The following is a 20,446-nucleotide window of genomic DNA, read 5'->3' as shown; positions in this document are numbered from 1 at the left end:
CCCTATTATAAGCAAAAAATGACCCCTTTTGATTGACACCCCTCAATGAAATGTGGCAGAGTCCAACTTAGGATATCATGCCATGTGTATAGGATGTAGTTAAGACTAAGGAAACATTGAAAAGTTTATAGGTCATTACGCTTGTTTATGCGGCAAAGATTTGGTTTGTAAGCCAGTTTTTACTTTCCCCCTCTAACCAATTATGAACCCTGTGGATTGACAACCCCCACGGACGTGTGGAAGGGTTCAACTTAGGATATCATGGCATAAGAGCTGACCAGTGTACGAAGCTGTTTCACTAGGAAATTATAAAAATAATCATATAGGTCATTAAAGGAACACGTTGCCTTGGATCGGACGAGTTGGTCATCACAAAGTGTTTGAAACCGTTTGTTATGAAATACATATGGTTAGAAAGATGTTTTAAAAGTAGAATATAATAATCCACAAAAGTATCACTAAAAAATGCACGGCTTTCATTTTACGTCGCAAACTAACACGGTCGGCCATTTATGGGAGTCACAAATTTGACTCCCATAAATGGCCGAATGTGTTAGTCGACGAGGTAAAAAGAAAACCACGCAATTTCGAGGCATATTTGTGTAGATCATTGTATTCTACTTTTACAACATCTTTCTAACCATAACAATTTTATAACACTCGGTTACAGAACGCTTTTCAAGGACCAACTCGACTGATCCAAGGCAACGTGTTCCTTTAAGCTTGTTTATGCGGCACAGGTTTTGTTTGTTAGTCATTTTTTACATCCCCTTCTAACCAAATTATGACCCTTGTTGATTGACACCCCCTCGTTGACGAATGGTAAGGTCCAGTTTAGCATATCATGGCATATGAGCTGACCAGTGTTTACGATGTTGTTCTACTAGGAAAATACTTAAATATTCATATAGGTCATTAAGCTTGTTCATGCAGCATGGGTTGAAGTTTGTATACCAGACTGATTGTCACCAATGGTAGGTATTTTTTTTATTGTAGTCAAATCATTTTTAGGTCAATGATTGCTGTTGCGGGTACGACTTCCTTCATGTTAAAATACAAGCTGAAATAATCATTGTTTGATACAGGTTTTTCATGTCTATTTGAGCAAAGTTTGGTTCTGGCCTGGTACTTCAGGCAACAAAAGCAATTGCCTCCATGGCCCTGAGTCATTGCCCTGGTGCCCTTGAAATGCTCAAGTAGAAATTTACAATTTCCTCATAGAGTGCCCTTTACCAAGCAGCCTTGTCCAAGGCTAAAAAAAACCAAAACATTATTCGAGCTCACGGCATCAAGTACTGATATGTACCGTGCAGTACAGTATCTATGCACCATTTTGGTTCTAAAAATGTACAGTTTTGTCTAGTTTTCTTGTCCAAGGCCAGAAAAAAAAAAAACATTATTCGACCCCACGGCACCAAGTACTGATATGTACCGTGCAGTACAGTATCTAGGCAGTTCGTGAATTCAGAGCGGGCCGGTGCTTGCGTAACCTTGGACAAGGCTACCAAGGAGAAAATAAAATGGCTTGGGGCTCTTGCCTTGTTAAAAACGAAGCAAACAGCAGGCTTGTGTTCCATCTCAAGGCAGACTTTTAAATCTGTTAAAATATTCAAACTTACCTCCTCGGAGTCACGTGCCTGTGCCAGTATATCCGCGGCGTACTGTTCCACCGATTCCGAGAGTTCCGTATACTCCGCTCGGAACTCGTACTCCAGGTCGCTCATTTCCTTCAGTCGACTGGACAGCGTAAAGGCTTTCCCGATAGGATCGTGGGCAGTCAGCGAGATGTAATAACCGCTTGATAAGGCACGGTAGACGTTCAGGGTCCCGACTGACCGTTGGAGGGTGTGTTTCTCCGTCCGTTGGAAATCCGAAGACTCCGGGTCCGGAACTCTTTCCCCGTACTTAAGTAGTGTCTACAACAAAGAAAGTGTATTTAATGCAAATCTTACAATGCGCACATAAATACATCCAGCAGTGCTTGCCTTAAAATGGACACACATCTAACCACCATTTTGGTTCTAAAAATTTACAGTATTGTCCAGTTTTCTAGGGAAAGATACAAAAGCTATACTTCACCTTGTTACCTACATGTTGACACTGGGTGCGTTCGTTTAGCTTCTCTGGGTCGACCCCGACGTGTGGCGTTTTTTTTTTCCAGGACGAACATGTGCAGATAATTACCCACGTTCGTCCTAGAAAAAAAAACTGCCGCGCACCGGGGTAGACCATGGGGAGCTAAACGAACGCACCCATTATAAACTCTTGTTGTTTACAGTCAAGTGTGCCGTGTGCCCTTCAAGTAAAATTAATTATAAGTTTACTTACTGCAAACATGTTATATTGATTCTGTTGCAAACTATTAAAAATTGTCCTTATACATACAAATTTCACTGTCATTGAGAAAGTCAATATGAAATAATTGTCTTATTGAATTGAAATATGCGCATATTCATGTCTACCACTAGAGTATTCAAAAATTATCATGCGCATCACTTTAAACCATCATTGCTCCAAACTTAAGTGCGCACATACCTCCCCCCCCCCCCAATTCAAAATAGGCACATTATATAACAATAGAGAATACAAATTAACATTGTTTTACCAGTGTTTTTTATATATATTTTTTATACAGCCTATGGTTTAAATATTTATTATATTTTTGTCGGTATCTAAATATTATGTGACAACTCCAGTTTTTCAGTGTTAATGGGGGGTATTGCGGTAATAACAAGAGCAATAGGACAATGTCACACCAGAGGTGGATTTCAAAGAGTTAAGACTAGCTTTATCTTGAGTTAGGACGAGTTACTCGTCCCAACTTAGGACTAGCCATTGGTTTTTCATATCTTCCATGACTAGTCCTAAGTAGTCCTAACTCTTTGTGAAATCGCCCCATGGCCATTTACATGCAACCAGTTCCAGTCAATGTTCAAGAAGAAAAGCCATTCACATTTCAAAGAATGGACATAGTCAACTACTCTTTTTCTTGTGGACCAAAAGACGGGGTTAAAAACTGGCTCATGTGCTACCAAAGTGGTCCTTTAGCATGCACTGCAGTTGGTTGCCCCCAAGCTGCCTGTAAAAGTAGTCTTGTGTGACACAGCCCTATAGAGTTCTCTACAGAGCCCAACATTAACAATTCCAATTTTAAACATGAATATTACATTCCAATTAATTAAGGGTCATGTTTCCACTCAAATGGTCACAGTCCTCGATTTTCTAAAATGTAAGGCCAGATTTATGCCAGTTTAAAGGCAGTAGACACTATTGGTAATTGTCAAAGACTAGCCTTCACAGTTGGTGTATCTCAACATATGCATAAAATAACTAACCTGTGAAAATTTGAGCTCAATCGGTCATCAAAGTTGCGAGATAATAATGAAAGAAGAAAACACCCTTGTCACATGAAGTTATGTGCATTTAGATGGTTGATTTCGAGACCTCAAGTTCTAAATCTGAGGTCTCAAAATCAAATTTGTTGAAAATTACTTCTTTCTCGAAAACTATGGCAGTTTCTCACAAATACCATCAACCTATCCCCATTACTCATCACCAAGTAAGGTTTTATGCTAATAGTTATTTTGAGTAATTACCAATAGTGTCCACTGCTTTTAACCAATGTGCGGGTTGGCAATTGATAAAGAGAACACTCCAAGAGGGAACATGTAGGAACATTTCTATGAAAGGATTATGTTGCAGATATCGATAATCTCCTCGCAGGGCGGATAGACATAACTAAGACGAATCTAAGATGATCCGGGCATTCTTAGAGGTACTGGGGAAGGTTTCACAAAGAATTACGACTATTCTTATCTCGAGTCCTAACTTTGCACTAGCCATACGTTTCTAATATCTTCTAGGACTAGTCCTAAGATAGGACTAGTCCTATAACTCTTTGTGTGATCGACCCCTGGACACGTTTGGTAATTGTCAATGACCAGTATTCTCATTTGGTCATTGCGAAGTTGCAAGAGAACAATGAAAGAAGAAAAAAAACGTCTATTGCAGTAAGCTTTAAGATGCATAATAAAAGCTTCAGCCGAAGTATCCTACTATTTTAGTGAGAAATTACCCATTTCTCAAAAACCATGTTATTCAGAGGGAGCCGTTTCTCACCATGTTGGATATTATTATTATCATCAACAGCTTGCCATTGCTAGTTACCAAGTTTTTATACCAACAATTATTTTGAGAAAAAGCAACTGATAAAGAGAGCAATTTTAAAAACAACAAAGTAGGAGAAAGTGTCTGTATGAAAGGATTATGTTGCAGACAACAATAATCTCCTTGAAGAGCGGATATTCATAAGTAGGACGAATCTAAAACGATTCGGGGCATTCTTAACAAAAAAAAACTATAAGCACCTTTCACATTTTGCAAACCCCTTTTTTCAATGATGCGTGTCCGGTTATCAATTGCACAAATCTAGTGGATCGTGAATATCATACGAAACGCCGGAGGCCAAATAAGAGTCAAGAAATCAGTAACTTAAAGGGCAGTACATTATTGGTTTTTGGGAAAAAGGGAAATCCATTTTGATCCTCTCTTTTATGCAGTTAATGTTGAAATAAGATTTTATCAGTTTTAAGTGTCCCCCCTTAAAAGGCACAGGACACTTTTGCTATTGGTAATTACTCAAAATATTTATTAGCATAAAACCTTACTTGGTGACGAGTAATGGGGAGCTGTTGATATTATAAAACATTGTGAGAAACGGCTCCCTCTGAAGTAACACAGTTTCCGAGAAAGAAGTAATTTTTCAAGAATTTTGTTTCTGCCAGGAAGATTTTAGTCTATAATTAGTTTGTTTGTTTGTTTGTTTGTTTGTCTGTTGTTTGTTTTTGGTGTGTTTATTTACCTTTAGAGCCATGTAGTTATGGTGGGCTGACAGGACGATTTGGGTATGATTTTTTGTTTGTTCGTTTGTTTATTTTTTAGTGTGTTTGTTTGTCTGGTTTTTTTTTACCATTAGAGCAATGATGTGGATATTGTGTTGGGCTGCAAGGACAATTTGAGACTGTTTTTTTGTTTGTTGGTGTGTTGTTTGTCTGCTTTGTTTGTTTGTTTATTTGTTTGTTCATTTATTGGTGTGTTTGTTTGTCTGTTTTGTTTACCTTTAGAACCATGTAGTTATTGTGGTGGGCTGACAGGAGGATTTGAGACTGTTTGTTTGTTGATGCGTTGTTTGTCGGCTTCAATTGTTTGTTTGCTTGTTTGTCTGCTTACCTTTAGAACCATGTAATTATTGTGGTGGGCTGCCAGGACGATTGGAGTCAGGTCCGGGTGAAAATCGTCATTTTCAGGATGACATCCGATGATTGCTTTCCGAGCGTTAGGCTGCAAAAACGAAGATTAGAAATCGAATTATTATTACAAGATGTACCACAACGTTTGTCTTCTCATACTAACTATAAGGTCCTTAAAGGCAAGAATGTTTAACTACTCACAACAATTGTTGTCATAAAAACTTACTTGGCAACGAGCAATGGAAAGCTATTTACAGTATTTGCAGTTGGTGTATCCCATCATATGCATAAAACAACAAACCTCTGAAAATGTGCGCTCAAAACTGGTTTGCAAGAGAAAAGGGAAAGAAGAAAAAAACACCATTGTTGCACAACTTTGTGTCCTTTCAGATGCCTAATATAATGGCTTCAGCTGCATGAAGTCTTTTAAATGATCATTTGAGTGAGATATTTAATTAAAAACTATGTTACTTCAGAGGGAACTGCTCTCGAAGTGACTCATTTATGCTAACAACATTTTTTGAGTATTTACCAATAGTGTCCAGTGCTTTTAAGGGGTACAACATTCAAGCGAGAAACACATTTTGCTTCCACAACAGCAAGCATATGTGTTCCGAAGCCAATATTGCTTAAAATTTAGAAACTCCCTCATTCAAACATGATTTTATTATGACCTCTGGACAAAAATTAAGAATACATTTTTTGAGTGGCTGACCTACATTACACGCTTTGCGCTTTAATTTACTTTTTCTTCCGGCTGTTTGGGAGTTTCTCTGATTTTCTGAGAAGGTAAATAGTGGAACTTTGATTGAATTAGGTTGAATTCACGCTTGACTATTCACAAACTAAAAATCGTTCGTTTGGAACTATGATCGCTAGTGCAGTTTGTATGTGTGTCATAAAACTTGGTTTTGCATATTTTTGAAGTTCCTGGTGTCAAACGCAGTTCATTGCCCTACCCTGTCACTGTGGTCCAGTGGTTAGACAGTAGGACTTGATTCTCAAGGTTGTAGGTTCGAAACCTACCAAGCTAACAGTGGTCTAGTGGTTAGACTGCAGGACTTGTAATCACAAGGTTGTAGGTTCGAAACCTACCACGCTAACAGTGGTCTAGTGGTTAGACTGCAGACCTTGTAATCACAAGGTTGTGGGTTAACCCCTACAAAGCTAACAGTGGACTTGCAATTACAAGGACTTGTAATTACAAGGTTGTGGGTTTGAATCCTACCAAGCTAACCGTGGTCCAGTGGTTAGACTGCAAGACTTGCAATCACAAGGTTGTAGGTTTGAATCCCACCAAGCTAACAGTGGTCTAGTGGTTAGACTGCAGGACTTGTAATCACAAGGTTGTATGTTCGAATCCTAACCAAACTAACCGCAGATTTCACAATGACTATAACGAATATTGTCGAATGGCTACTGAGTCAAAATTATTTTTTTTTATTATTTTGTGCATGTCATGATGTTAAACCAATGTTTGTAAGAGAGAGATTGGCTGGTGCCAGTCTGGTGTGTATTCCTTTGTGGGGATGTGCCGAGTTCCCTGGAAGGAAAGATCATCTAGCTTGACGCACATTGTCTAAAGTAAAAACATGGGCAAGTTCATCATTCCTGCTACTCAAAACTGTGCCATTGCTCACATAAGTTTTCTGGTCAATTTCATCATAATTCATCTACAAGTTTCAACACATGGCTGATTCAACTTCGCTTATATTAAAATGCTCCGTTTAACTGGCAGGGAAACTTTCCAAATTAAGTTATTTTTGAGTGGATAGATTTTATTTAACCGTGAAACAAAAAGAACATGGTCTTTTTAGCATTCGAGAAAGACTCATATAGGCCTGAGTGATACTTAATAGAGGCCAACGGAAGCGATTGCCTCCATGCCCCCTGGTCATTGCCTTGGTGCCCTTATGAAATGTGTCGGCTCGGAATCGTTCATCCCTTCAGGAAGGAAGTGTCATTCGGTTGATCCGAGTGCGCTTTGTACTTTTAGGGCGCCTCAATTGCTAACTTTTTTTTCTTTTTTTTTTTCATGACAAAATAATTGTCCTTCTTGGAAGAACATGTCATATGTTGTCCAGGTCTGGGAATTTCTAAGAACTGTTTTGCGTCTAAAAGAATTATGATACACCAGGCCTGATACTTCACGAAGGCAACAAAGGCGGTTGCCTCCATGCCCCCTGGTCATTGCCTTGGTGCCTAGAAATTATCAATTTCCTCATAGGGTGCCCTTTACCAAGGAGAAAATGCCTTGGTGTCCTTGCCCTTCCGAAAACCAAATATACAGGCCTGAACTCTGCTCGAGTCGGAACGCCAGACCATTGTTTTTATGTTTGCATCCTAGGTGTTGATTGACCTTCCATTGCTTCTATGTACATGTGTTGGTTGCCACAGCACCAGGTCCGACACAAATCGATCAGCACTTGCAATGTCCAGCAAATTAATCAATTTTTGTTTTTCGTGTGTAGTGAATTAAAGGGAAGGTACACGTTTGGTAATTGTCAAAGACCAGTCTTCTCATTTGGTGTATCCCAACATAAGCATAACATAAGCATACCATAACAAGCCTGTGAAAATTCGAGCTAAATTGGTCATCGAAGTTGCGATAAAAATGATGAGAGAAAAAAACACCCTTGTTGTACGAACTTGTGTGCTTTCAGATAAGAATAAAAGACTCTTGGCTAGAAGTCTTTTATTATTTTAGTGAGAAATTACCTCTTTCTCAAAATCTATGCTACCTCAGAGGGAGCCGTTTCTCACAATGTTTTATACTATCAACAGCTCTCCAATGCTAATTACCGAGTCAGTTTTTAGGTTTGTTTTGAGTAATATTACCAAACCTGTACCTTCCATTTAAAGGTAGATCTCTGTTCATAATGTGGTCTTTCCATCTAACATAATCGATGGGTAATAATATTGCATCGGGGATACAAACAAATTATTGATTTGGTTTTCACTCTTTACACAACGGTGTGTTTATAATACACTACATACGTTTCCGAGTTCCGCCAACTCAATCAGGTGTTTGGCATGTTTATGTATTTTTAAAGCCATTGGACACTTTCGGTAAACAGTATGGTCCAAGGCCCACACTTCTTGTATCACAACTTATATATAAAAAAACAAACCTGTGAAAATTTAGGCTCAATCGGTCATCGGAGTCGGGAGAAAATAACTGGAAAACCCACCCTTGTTTCCGCACGCTTCGCTGTGTCATGACATATGTGTTTAAAATAAATCCGTAATTCTCGATATCGAAAATTGATATTGTTTTAATGTTTTCTCAAAAAAGTACAGCGTTTCATGGAATGATATTTCAAGAGAAGTCTTTCACCATTACCTTCTGTAAACCCTGTAAGTTATTTGTAAATCTGGGATTTTTTTTTTTTTTTTTACCGAAAGTTTCCAATGGCTTTAAAGGCACTGGACACAAATAGTAATTACTCGACAAAATAATTGTTAGCGTAAAAACTTACTTTGTGTTTGAGAGCTTTTACATAGGACGCTATATTAAAACTAATTATTTATACTTTATTGTTATTTGTAACGGGCAACGGAGATATGTTGATATTATATCACATTGTGAGAAACGGTTCCCTCTGGAGAAGCGTATAGTTTTTTTTAGAAAGAGGTAATTTCTCAATCAAGTAAAAAACAAATCATGCCTGAAGCCTTTATGTATCTGATAGCACACACAAAAAAAACAGTTTTTTTCTTTCACTATCTTGCAACTGCATTAGGGATAAACCAATTGAGACTACTGGTCTTTAACATATCCAAACTTGTCCAGTCCCTTTAACGTCCATTTTGAAATTGCATAACAATAGTTTTATTATAGTGATCTTTTGTTTGCAACTCTGGGTTGTACCAGCCTTGGTCGGCATAACTACGGGTGGCCTTCACACAAAAAGGAAAATACAATCATTATCATTTAGTACAGATGCTAGTATAAAATTATTAATAATAATAATATTAGCGGCAATACCAATTGTGATTTAGGCCTACAAACAAAAATGCAAACAAAATGTTATAGGAACACGTTGCCTTGGATCGGTCGAGTTGGTCTTTGAAAAGCGTTTGTAACCGTTTGCTATAAAATGCGTTGGTTAGAAAGATGATTTAAAAGTAGAACGCAATGATCCACACAAATTTGCCTCGAAATTGCGTGGTTTTCCTTTTACGTTGCGAACTAACACGGTCGGCCATTTATGGGAGTCAAAAATTTGACTCCCATAAATGGCCGACCGTGTTAGTCGACGAGGTAAAAGGAAAGCCACGCAATTCCGAGTGATACTTGTGTGGATCATTGTGTTCTACTTTTAAATCATCTTTCTAATCATGCATAAATGCATTTTATAACAAACGGTTACACACGCTTTTCAAAGACCAACTCGACCGATCCAAGGCAACGTGTTCCTTTAACTTGGCGCATCCCTATAACCCATATCACAAACCTGTGAAATGTTGACTCATTAGGTCATCGAGGTTGCAAAAAGATAATGAAAGAAAAAACACCCTAGTTGCACATATCATTTGTATGCTTTCAGGTCTGAAGTCTTTTAATATTTGCTTGAGAAATTACCTCTTTCTCGAAAACTATGTTACTTTGGAGGGAGTGAGAGTGAACCGTTTCTCACAATATGTTATACTATCAACAGCTCTCCATTGCTTGTCAACATTCAAGTAAGTTTTATGCTAAAAGTTGTTAAGTGATTAATGCTTTACAGTGCCTTTAAGCAGGTCTACCAGTCGGGCCCCTAGCCTTGAATTTATCCAGTTAATTATGTCTGGGGAAAGAAATCCACAGGTTGCAACTGTGGACCCACCCGTACACAATGAAAATGCTCTTAGCTAACCCATTAAATACGCTAAACTGCACATTCACAAGACGCTGTGGGTACAATTCTACAGTGATAGGCAAATCATGTGGACAATAACTGTTAACAGATTATTGCAAGGTCAATCACTATGTGTCAAGCGATACTTTTTTACTCATAACTCAGTTTCTTGTGATGTTGTTGTTTATAAACAACCTCAAGTGTAAACGCATTTTGGAGTATATGGGGCAGCACGATTTCCACTAAACGTTTATTTAAAAAACAAGGCAGTAGTTCACTATAATGAACTGCTGAAGTTTGATTGCTAGCTAGACCAGCATGCACCTCATTCAACAGTTAGCGCTTGCGCAATGGGTATTTGCAAAAAGGTCTATGGATCAGCCATAGAGTTACATTTGGTGCGTTCGTTTAGCTTCCCTGGGTCGACCCCGTCGTGTGGCGTTTTTTCTTTCCAGGATGAACGTGTGCAGACAACTACCCACGTTCGTCCTGGAAAAAAAAAACGCCACACACCGGGGTTGACCCAGGGAAGCTAAACAAACGCACCCATATTCTATGAGATCAGCCTATATACAATAGTTCCCATCATGTATCACTCCATCCTGAAGAACAATGCACGCTCACTACCCTATCCATGCAGCCTTGAACAAAGTAGTGGGGCCCAGTGAACTCCCTTAACCCCCTGACGACTGACGTCACAACACTTACCCGTAACGACTCGGAATGCTTGCATATTAATTGAACTGCATCAAGAAACTGTGTGTCTACAGCTCGCAAGAGGGCGTCGCCTAGTCTTGCGCCATTACTGAGGAGAAGCTTGATGATAACTATAACAAAGAACAGGAAAAGTGCATCGTTTAAACATGGTAGATTTTGCTGATGTAATCAACTGTGCGTTTTGAAAACGAGAAAACAGCTTGAAAGATGACTATATGTTTTTCTCTGAACTGAACAGAAACAAAATCTTCTTTAGGCAGCCTTGAGTTCAGGACACATTAGTGGTAATTACTCAAAATACTTTCATTTCATTTCATTTCATTTATTAATTTTACAGGTAAAAATTCAAGTACAGACAATAAGAACAGTAAAGAAAGTAGTTAAAGTAGGCATTTGGAGAGCTGTTAATAGTATAAAACAATGTAAAAAATGGCCCCCTCCTAAGTAAACGTAGTTTTTTAGAAAATTGTAAAAATTCTCATTCAAATATTAAAAGACTTGAAGCCCCTTTTACTGCAAACTCACAATGCAGCAAGGGTGTTTTTTCTTTAATTCTTATCCTTGCAACTTTTATGACAAACGTCCAAATTTTCACAAGTTTGTTATTTTATGCATACGTTGGGACACACAAGTGAGTTTACCATGCAATCTTTTACAATTACCAGTGACTTTAATCTTGGCAACATTGAAATGTAATTTCATTTCATTTCAGGACATTTGTTGCCATTCCAACAGATAATGAAAATAACAATCACAAAGAACATTTATTGAGGAGAATTGGCAATGGGGTGCATAACCAGAAAAGCCAAAACTTGTGTTAGGCATGCCCAGACAAACAGAAACACAACGGACGAACATGAACATAGTGATACTGAAAAGCACAATGAAGTCAGAGGGATCCAAATCACAACAATACATAGGATTATGCTTAAAGGGTCTATGTAACTTTTGTAGGAGAAAAAACACAATGTCCACAGATTTACACTAAACTTACACAGTTTGAAGATTATGATAGTAGAAAGCTTCCCTGAAAATATTACGTGCTGAGGTGCTGTAGTTTTTGGGAAATGAGTAAAACAATGTCATGAAAATAATTTTCGTCTCATGAGACGAAAACTATTTTAATCGTTTACAAACGTATGTTCATGACATTGTTTTACTCATTTCTCAAAAACTACAGAACCTCAGTAAGTAATATTTGAAGGGAAGCTTTCCCCTATCATCATCTTCAAACCCTGTAAGTTTAATGAAAATCTATGGACATTTTGAAAAAGTACCCAAATCCTTTAAATAGGGATACCATTTATAAATAAATAAGTAATAATAACTCTTATATAGCGCATTTCACAATAACCGTCAATGCGCTTTACATTAGTGCCCAGTGGTTGATTTCACAAAGAGTTGGAACTCGTCTTATCTCGAGTTAGGATTACTTGTCCTAACTCAGGATTAATCTTGAAGGAACACGTTGCCTTGGATCGGTCGAGTTGGTCTTTGAAAAGCGTTTTGTAACTGTTTTTTATAAAATGCATATGGGTAGAAAGATGTTGTAAAAGTAGAATACAATGATCCACACAAACATGCCTCGAAATTGTACGGTTTTCCTTTTACCTCGTCGACTAACACGGTCGGCCAATAAATGGCTGACCGTGTTAGTTCACACAGTAAAAGGAAAACCACGCAATTTCGAGGCAAGTTTGTGTGGATCGGTGTATTCTACTTTTAAAACATCTTTCCAACCATATGCATTTTATAAAAAAGGGTTACAAACGCTTTTTATAGACCAACTCGTCCGATCCAAGGCAACGTGTTCCTTTAAGGTCTGCACGCTACAGTGCAGGGTTGGGACTCGTCCTAAGTCCTAAGATTAGTCTTAAGTTAGGAAGAGTTTTGTGAAATCGACGGCTGGTCATAGGGCCATAACATCCCTTTTAGTGTTTCTCAGTATACAACCTGGGCAACAGTTTATATCGCTCCAAAGGCTTTTTCATTCACAATATCAACCTCTACCCTCGCAGGTACCCATTTATTTATGCCCCTGGGTGAAGAGAAGCAATTATGGTAAAGTATCTTGCTCAAGAACACAAGTGTCACGACCGGGATTCGAACCCTCACTCATGTGACTTAGCACCAGAACAACTTGAATTAAAGGGAAGGTACACGTTTGGTAATTACGCAAAACAAATATTAACTTAGAAACTGACTTGGTAACACACATTGGGGAGCTGTTGATGGTACAAAACATTGTGGGAAACGAATCCCTCTGAAGTAACGTAGTTTTTGAGAAAGAGGTAATTTCTCACTAAAATAATAAAAGACTTCTAGCTAGAAGTATTTTATTCCTATCTGAAAGCTACGGTGGCCCACAACTGTCACGGCAAAACAAAAAGTACCACTGCAAAACAAAAAGCGCCACGGCAAAACAAAAAGCGCCACGGCAAAACAAAAAGCGCCACGGCAAAACAAAAAGCGCCACGGCATAACAAAAAGCGCCACGGCATAACAAAAAGCGCCACGGCAAAACAAAAAGCGCCACGGCATAACAAAAAGCGCCACGGCATAACAAAAAGCGCCACGGCAAAACGAAAAGAGGCATGGCAAAAAATGTTTTGCCGTGGCGCTTTTTATTTTGCCATGGCGCTTTTTGTTTTGCCGTGACAGTTGTGGGCCACCGTAGAAAGCACACAAAAATTTGTACAACAAGGGTGTTTTTTTCCATCATTTTCTTGCAACGTCGATGACCAATTGTTCATACATGTAGACCCTTTACTGCAAAACATAGTTAATGTATATATTTATATAATAGTTATTGTTCAAATGGGTCTATGTACTTTTTCCTAACACAAAACACAATGTCAACAGATTTACTGAGGTGCTGCACTTTTTGAGAAATGAGTAAAACAAATAATGTTCGTCTTAGTTTTAGCATGTAAAAACATATTAACCAGCTATGCTATGGTTTTGTTATAATATCATAACTGGTAAATGGGATTTTACATGCTAGAATAATTTTTGTCTTCCTGAGACGAAAATTATTTTGAACTGTTTTACTCATTTCTCAAAAACTACAAAACCTCAGAACTTTAGTAATATTTGAAGGGAAGCTTTCCACTGTCATTATCTTCAAACCCTGTAAGTAGACATTTTGAAAAAGTAGCCGAATCCTTTAATACCATATTCACAATATTATGTTTCTTGCGTATGAATATTCTCATGTGCTTTTTAAATTGATTATATAAATAATGTAAATCTGTTTTTTTAATTTAGTCTAGAGGCTGCGACTAGCAGATGTTTTTAACAATAAACCAGTATTCATAAATACCACAGACAGTTTCTCTACTCCTATTGGTGGAGAGCGCGTCACGTGGGGATGTTCAAACCTTTGAAAATGACCAGCTGGAGCTATTTATAACAAGCTGGCATTCCGCATGTCGGGCGCGCAAGTTTTAGAAAAAAATATTTCAAACCTCGAATTTTCAATTGTTAAAGTGTCTATAACTGTATTTTTTAACGTTTTTTTTAACAAAAGGGCATTTATGAATGGGAATGAAAGAGTAGTGAATCGTTCTTTAACGTCCGTTTAAAATCTTGCAGGGTTGTTGCCATGTGATAAAGGCCCTCGCCTTCGGCTCGGGCCTTTATCACACGGCCGCCGACCCTGCCTCCGACCCTGCCGCCGATCCTGCCGCCGACCCTGCCGCCGATCCTGCCGCCGACCCTGCCTCCGACCCTGCCTCCGACCCTGCCGCCGACCCTGCCGCCGATCCTGCCGCCTTTAAACGACCGTTGAAGAACTCGTCGCTACCCCTTTTTTATTCCCTTAATAATAACATTAATTTTAGTTGGTAAGTTGTTTGCAACATCTATTTCGATACTCTCATATACCTGATTGTGCAGTCTATTGGCATATGTTGACTGTCATTACTTCCTAATTAATTATTCCAGCTTGATAATTTAATTGACCCTTCAACCATAACACCAAAGTATTTATTGTGCATGCAACACCGTTCAGAATATGACAAGGCAAAAAGTCCTTTGCAATGTTTTTTTTCTCTCTCAAAACGTTACTATGACAGGTTGTGGAGGTAACCATATCTTGTTAAAAAATGAAGTACATGTACTGCTCTGAATGACACTCAAATTAATAAAACTAGATTCATGTGAAAAGCATATTGCTTATACCTTTGCAAAGTATTTTGTACCTCAAACAAACAATAATGCTAGTTTGTTTTTGGTCTAAAGATTATGCATTGTTTCACAAAACATAAAGTTCTTTGCAATGTTTTTTTTTTTTCAAAACGTAAAAAGTATTTCTATGACAGGCTTTGGAGTTAGCGTGTCCCGTTAAAAAAAATTGATAAGTCGGTTGTTCGGGATATGAACTCAAACTAATAATAAAATTAATGTGAAAAAGCAGTGCTTATTACCTTTGTAAAGTGTATTGTACCTGCAGATGTATAAACAATGCTTATAGTGTGTTTTGGCCCGAGTTAAAGGATTCGGGTACTTTTTCAAAATGTCCACAGATTTACATTAAACTTACAGGGTTTGAAGATAATGATAGTGGAAAGCTTCCCTTCAAATATTATACTAACTAAGGTTGTGTAGTTTTTGAAAAAGGAGAAAAACAAGTCACAAAATAGTTTTGGTTTCATGAGACCAAAATTATTTTAGCATGTAAAATCCCCTTAACCAGTTATGAATTATACCAAAACCATAGCATAACTGGTTAACACGTTTTTACATGCTAAAACTGAGATGAAAATTACTACTTTTACTCATTTCTCGATAAACTACAGCACCTCAGTAAGTAAAATTTCAAGGGAAGCTGTCTACTATCAAAATCTTCAAACTGTGTAAGTTTAACGTATATCTGTGGACATTGTGTTTTTTGTTAGGAAAAAGTACATATACCCTTTAACGTGTGTTACGAAACGTCGAGTGATATGTAAATGTGCGTTTCTCAAAACGCAAACATAATATGACGTATTTCTATGACAGGTGGTGAAGTTGATGCCTCTCTAAACAAATTAAAAGGTGATTTTTGGAACTTGAATTTAACAGAATAATAGTATTGTACTAATATGAACAACATTTCGTATTGCCTTTGCAAAGTGTATCATACCTGCAGATACAAACTGTAATACTAGCTTGATTTTGGTACAAGTTCTACGTGTTTTTTTTAAACAAAACGTCAAGCTCCATATTATGAGTTTTCTCAAAACGTAAACATACACTGAATGTACTTAAACAGCTACCTGAGCAAAATGTTTTCAACAGGTATTTTTACTTGTTTATAATGCACTTGTTCACCACTTTAATGTAATTTTGATATGTGTACACTTCTGAACTTTTCGTAATTATCTAGTAAAAAATCAGGCCCCTACCTAAAGGTTTTTTGAAAAACTAAAAACACTTCTGCCGTTGAGAGCGGGCGTCAAAGGACAATGCCGCTGACGTCATTTGTGGGAGTTTGCTTTGTTATACATTCACGCTGCAACAAAGCGGCTTTATCTACTTATGATGTTTTGAGAGTGATTACGTAACGGGGCTTTTCGCAAATCTCGCAGAAAAGCTCTGGACAAGGGCATACAAAATGATTGTTTTTTTACACAATTGCAACCTATTTATAATCATATGACTCAATTTCCTTATTCATCGAAAAAAATTTAAGTGGAATTCAGCAAAGTTCACGACTTGACATTTTCGTTCAAGCAGGTCTTTAATTTAACAGGCTTTGGAGTTAGCATATCTCGTTAAAAAAACATGATGAGTTGGTTGTTCTGGCAATGAACTCAACCTAATAATAATATCAACGTGAACAAGCATTGCTCATTACCTTTGCAAAGTGTATTGTACCTGCAGATTAAAAACAATAACACTAGGTTTGTTTTTTCTCGTGTTGGATGATCAATTTTTAATGTTTTGGAAAAGCAGTTTAGTGCACTATCTGACTAGGGCCCAATTTCATAGAGCTGCTAAGCACACAAATTTGCTTAGCATGAAATTGTTGCCTTGATAAAACCAGGATTACCAAACAAATTTCCACATGATTTTCAGGATAAGCAAACAATAGCTGAACACCGGTAATAAGCAATATGTAAGAAATGGAAATTTGGTTGGTAATCCTGTTTTTTTTTTAAGGAAGAAATTTCATGCTAAGCAAATTTTTGTGCTTAGCAGCTCTATGAAATTGGGCCTATGTCGGCATGTACATCATAACCTACGTCAGGGCGTGGGTTCAAATCCCGGTCATGACACGTGTGCACTTGAGCGAGACGATGCACTTCAATTATTTAATTTTTTTGGTATTGCACGCGGAAAAAAAAACCGGTAATAGGTGGTAGCTAATTAAAAACAAACACAAGTGAATAATCTGATCGATTATTAACCTATCGTTCACCAGCCACTACACAAAAACATGTTAGGTCTACCATGGTCTACCATTGAGGGAAAATTGTCTACGCGAATGTTGTGCGTTGTCTTTGGTATAGTGCTTTAACTGTTTGTCTATTTTTCGTTCAAAAATAGCATAAAAAAAAATTCTTTCCGGTAGCAAAATTATTAAGAAAAAAAAAATAATAATAATGCAACTTTAAAGGCAATTTTTGTTTTTGAACCGTTGCTTGGTTTTAGATGCCACTCCAATCTTCTTAATTCCATTTCTCTGACATGGTTTTACAGGCATTAAGTCACTATAGCCAACCACAGAGAGGCTGTTCGTTTGAGTAGGGAAAACTGTGGATAAGGTGCCTTCAGACCATTCAACACGACATATAGGTGAGCATTTTAGTACAAAAGATAGACGGGAAAACTGTGGATAAGGTGCCTTCAGACCATTCAACACGGCAATTATGTGAGCATTTTAGTACAAAAAATAGTAGGGAGAACTGTGGATAAGGTACCTTCAGACCATTCAACATGGCACTTATGTGAGCATTTTAGTACAAAAGATAGACGGGAAAACTGTGGATAAGGCACCTTCAGTATATTCAACACGGCAATTACATGTAGGTGAGCATTTCAGTACAAAATATAGTATAGCGGTTTGAGATATTTGAACATACAGTCTGAGAAACGTTCCGTGCAGAAATGCTTCTCAGATTGAAAGGTATTTGAATCCTCTCTCTAAACCCCCATTCTTTTTTCCCTGCATGTTTTTTTTCCCTACATGTTGGCTATAGCAAGTTAACTACACTTTGAAATTTTAATGTATTCTATTGTTGAATTAAAGACACTGCATGGACACCTTTGGTAATTGTCAAAGACCAGTCTTGTCACTTAGTGTATCTCAACATATGCACAAAATAAAAAACCTGTACAAATTTGAACTCAATATTGGTCGTCGAAACTGTGAGATAATTATGGAAGAAAAACACCCCGTCCCACGAAGCTGTGTGCTTTCAGATGCTTGATTTCGGGACCCCCAAATCTAATTCGAAGGTTTCAAAATCAAATTCAAATATTTTAGTGGAAAATTACTTCTTTTTCGAAAATTGCGTTACCTCAGAGGGACATTACCTGTTTCTCAAAATGTTGTATTCTATCAACAGCTCTCCATTGCTTGTAACCAAGTAACTTTGTGTGCTAAAAATTATTTTTAGTAATTACAAATCGTGTCCATTCATATTTTCATAATATTATACTTTCATTGTTTTTTGTTTCAACTGTATGATTCAACTGCTGTCATTACCATGGAAAATTAATGTGGAATTGATTTGAGAATCGTTTCTCAAAATGGTATAAACCACCAACAGCTGCTGTGTTTCATACCAATTTTGTTTTTATGATAATCAATTTGAGTATTTACCAAAGGTATTACTTACTCTAATTCAATATAAATTTATAAATTTCAAAACACCAACTGTTCAACCCCCACTACTACGTCACATATGCGCCAGCCAACACCCCCCCCCCCCACCCCAATAAACTGCACGGAAACATAATGTATCGACGACATTGCATACCATCATAATATGCCAACAGACATTAAGTTTTATGTTATTATTGTGCAACAATACTATGGTACAGATGTTTGAGATAAGATGAGAGATCAACAATCATGGCGTCGGCTTTGGGGTTTTCGTTTTTTAATAAATAAAATTGTCCTTGTAATTTATTACAATAGCATAGCAAAGCTCAGTGCTTTGAAGTAGTGTACACATGACTTCGGTAGCAAACTTTTAAGCCGTTTGTTTGCTTACTTGTTTTATTTGTTAGACTTTCTTTCGGAACTCGACAAGGCACCTGGGGACAGAAACCACAATCTTCCATTATTGGCCAATATATCTCTCTCCATGTTTTGGGTTGAAAATTTACTGTCAATATTCCACTAAAAGACTTTAACAACTATTGGTATAATATTTTGGTCATACATAGTGGTAGTTGTGGTTTTACGTACACTCATATTCGACCATCTCCATGGTTCGACTATATTCACGGAGGGAATTGCCTCCACCCAGCTGGCTTTGGTGCCCTTGAAATGCTCAAGTAGACATTTACAATTTCCCCATAGGGTGCCCTTTACCAAGAAGAGAATGCCTTGGTGCCCTTGCCCTTTCAAAAACAAAGCATATGAGCCTGTAAATGTATACAAAAAGTGTCCGAATCTGATTCGAGTTTTGGAGTTTTTGATTGTGGTTGTCGTCTATTATGGACCACCATGTACACACCCGAAAATCAGCGCATCACTCAATCACAATTGTCACTATACACTGTTATCCAACTGTATTATGTTTACAATCAATCCATACTTACGTAAATTTCCTTGTAAAACAGCAAGGGTAAGTGCTGATTTCCCATTCCGATCACTGCGATTTATATCCAATCCGGTTTCCAGTTTATTCTCTAGAACTTGTTCGACATAACTCACGTCACCGTCACGCACCGCCGTTAGAAAGCGTTCCTCCTGACTTATCGGGTTGACAGTCGCCATGTTGGGTTAGTTTGTGGTTCCCTTTACTGGTATTCACTGGCCCCCCAAACCCCTTCTTCTTCTTCTTTTTCTAATTCACTTCCCCAGTCCAACGGATCAAGTTTTGTTCGTAAATTTCTGGCTGCATTGTGGCTTTGTATCACGGTCCATTCCAGCGGGGGTTGGGTTGCTCTCCGTATACAATAGCGTAGTGTGCTGGGTGAATTGACATGTAAAGCGATGTTGCCTTGCGGTTTTTGTACACACGTAGTGGCTGTTCAACACTGGTTAGACACAGACCAGTGCTCCTAGCTGCAGTTAATCCAACATGTACTAAATGTTAGTTTCTCAAAATGATGTAGAAGATAGTAATAAAAAACTTAAAAATAGCTGTCGTTAACAAAACGAATGGTGGAAAGATATTCCTTGAATGATGTTCATGTCGCCAGAAGTCCTTGGTGTAAAATATGCAACTGTGTCATCCGGCGATTACGTACTCCAGATCCATGGCATGGCCGATTGTCGTGGTTATACAAAAATAAAATTTTGCAAATTAATAATTTTGTGTTTTTTTATATGTTTGTCTTCATCATCAGATAGCGTCTGATTTGCCTATGGATTGAGCTACAAATAATGTTTTTGAACGAACGCTTTGTTTTTGAAAAGCCACAACTAATGTGAACACATGGAGATATAATTCATTTTAAACTGTCCGCCATTGTGAA

At 37.7% G+C, this 20,446-nt stretch overlaps 1 protein-coding gene across 1 annotated transcript in view; it reads right to left on the bottom strand.

The window, feature by feature from the left end:
• The window catches only part of LOC139951589 (short transient receptor potential channel 4-like), a 94,578-nt gene extending 74,347 nt beyond the window's left edge, over positions 1-20,231 (bottom strand). Inside the window, exons 1-4 of the mRNA XM_071950549.1 lie at positions 19,565-20,231; positions 10,799-10,917; positions 5,230-5,340; positions 1,620-1,916 (exon numbers count right to left, since the gene is read on the bottom strand). Of these exons, the coding sequence (XP_071806650.1) occupies positions 1,620-1,916; positions 5,230-5,340; positions 10,799-10,917; positions 19,565-19,742 (705 nt within the window). The 5' untranslated portion in view covers positions 19,743-20,231. The remainder of the gene's footprint in view (positions 1-1,619; positions 1,917-5,229; positions 5,341-10,798; positions 10,918-19,564) is intronic.
• Between the last annotated feature and the right edge of the window lie 215 nt (positions 20,232-20,446).

The sequence above is a fragment of the Asterias amurensis genome, chromosome 19 (assembly GCF_032118995.1).
Source record: "Asterias amurensis chromosome 19, ASM3211899v1".
Classification (NCBI taxonomy): domain Eukaryota; kingdom Metazoa; phylum Echinodermata; class Asteroidea; order Forcipulatida; family Asteriidae; genus Asterias; species Asterias amurensis.
The sequence above is the reverse complement of the archived record's forward strand: the minus strand, read 5'-3'. Positions and strand labels throughout refer to the sequence as shown.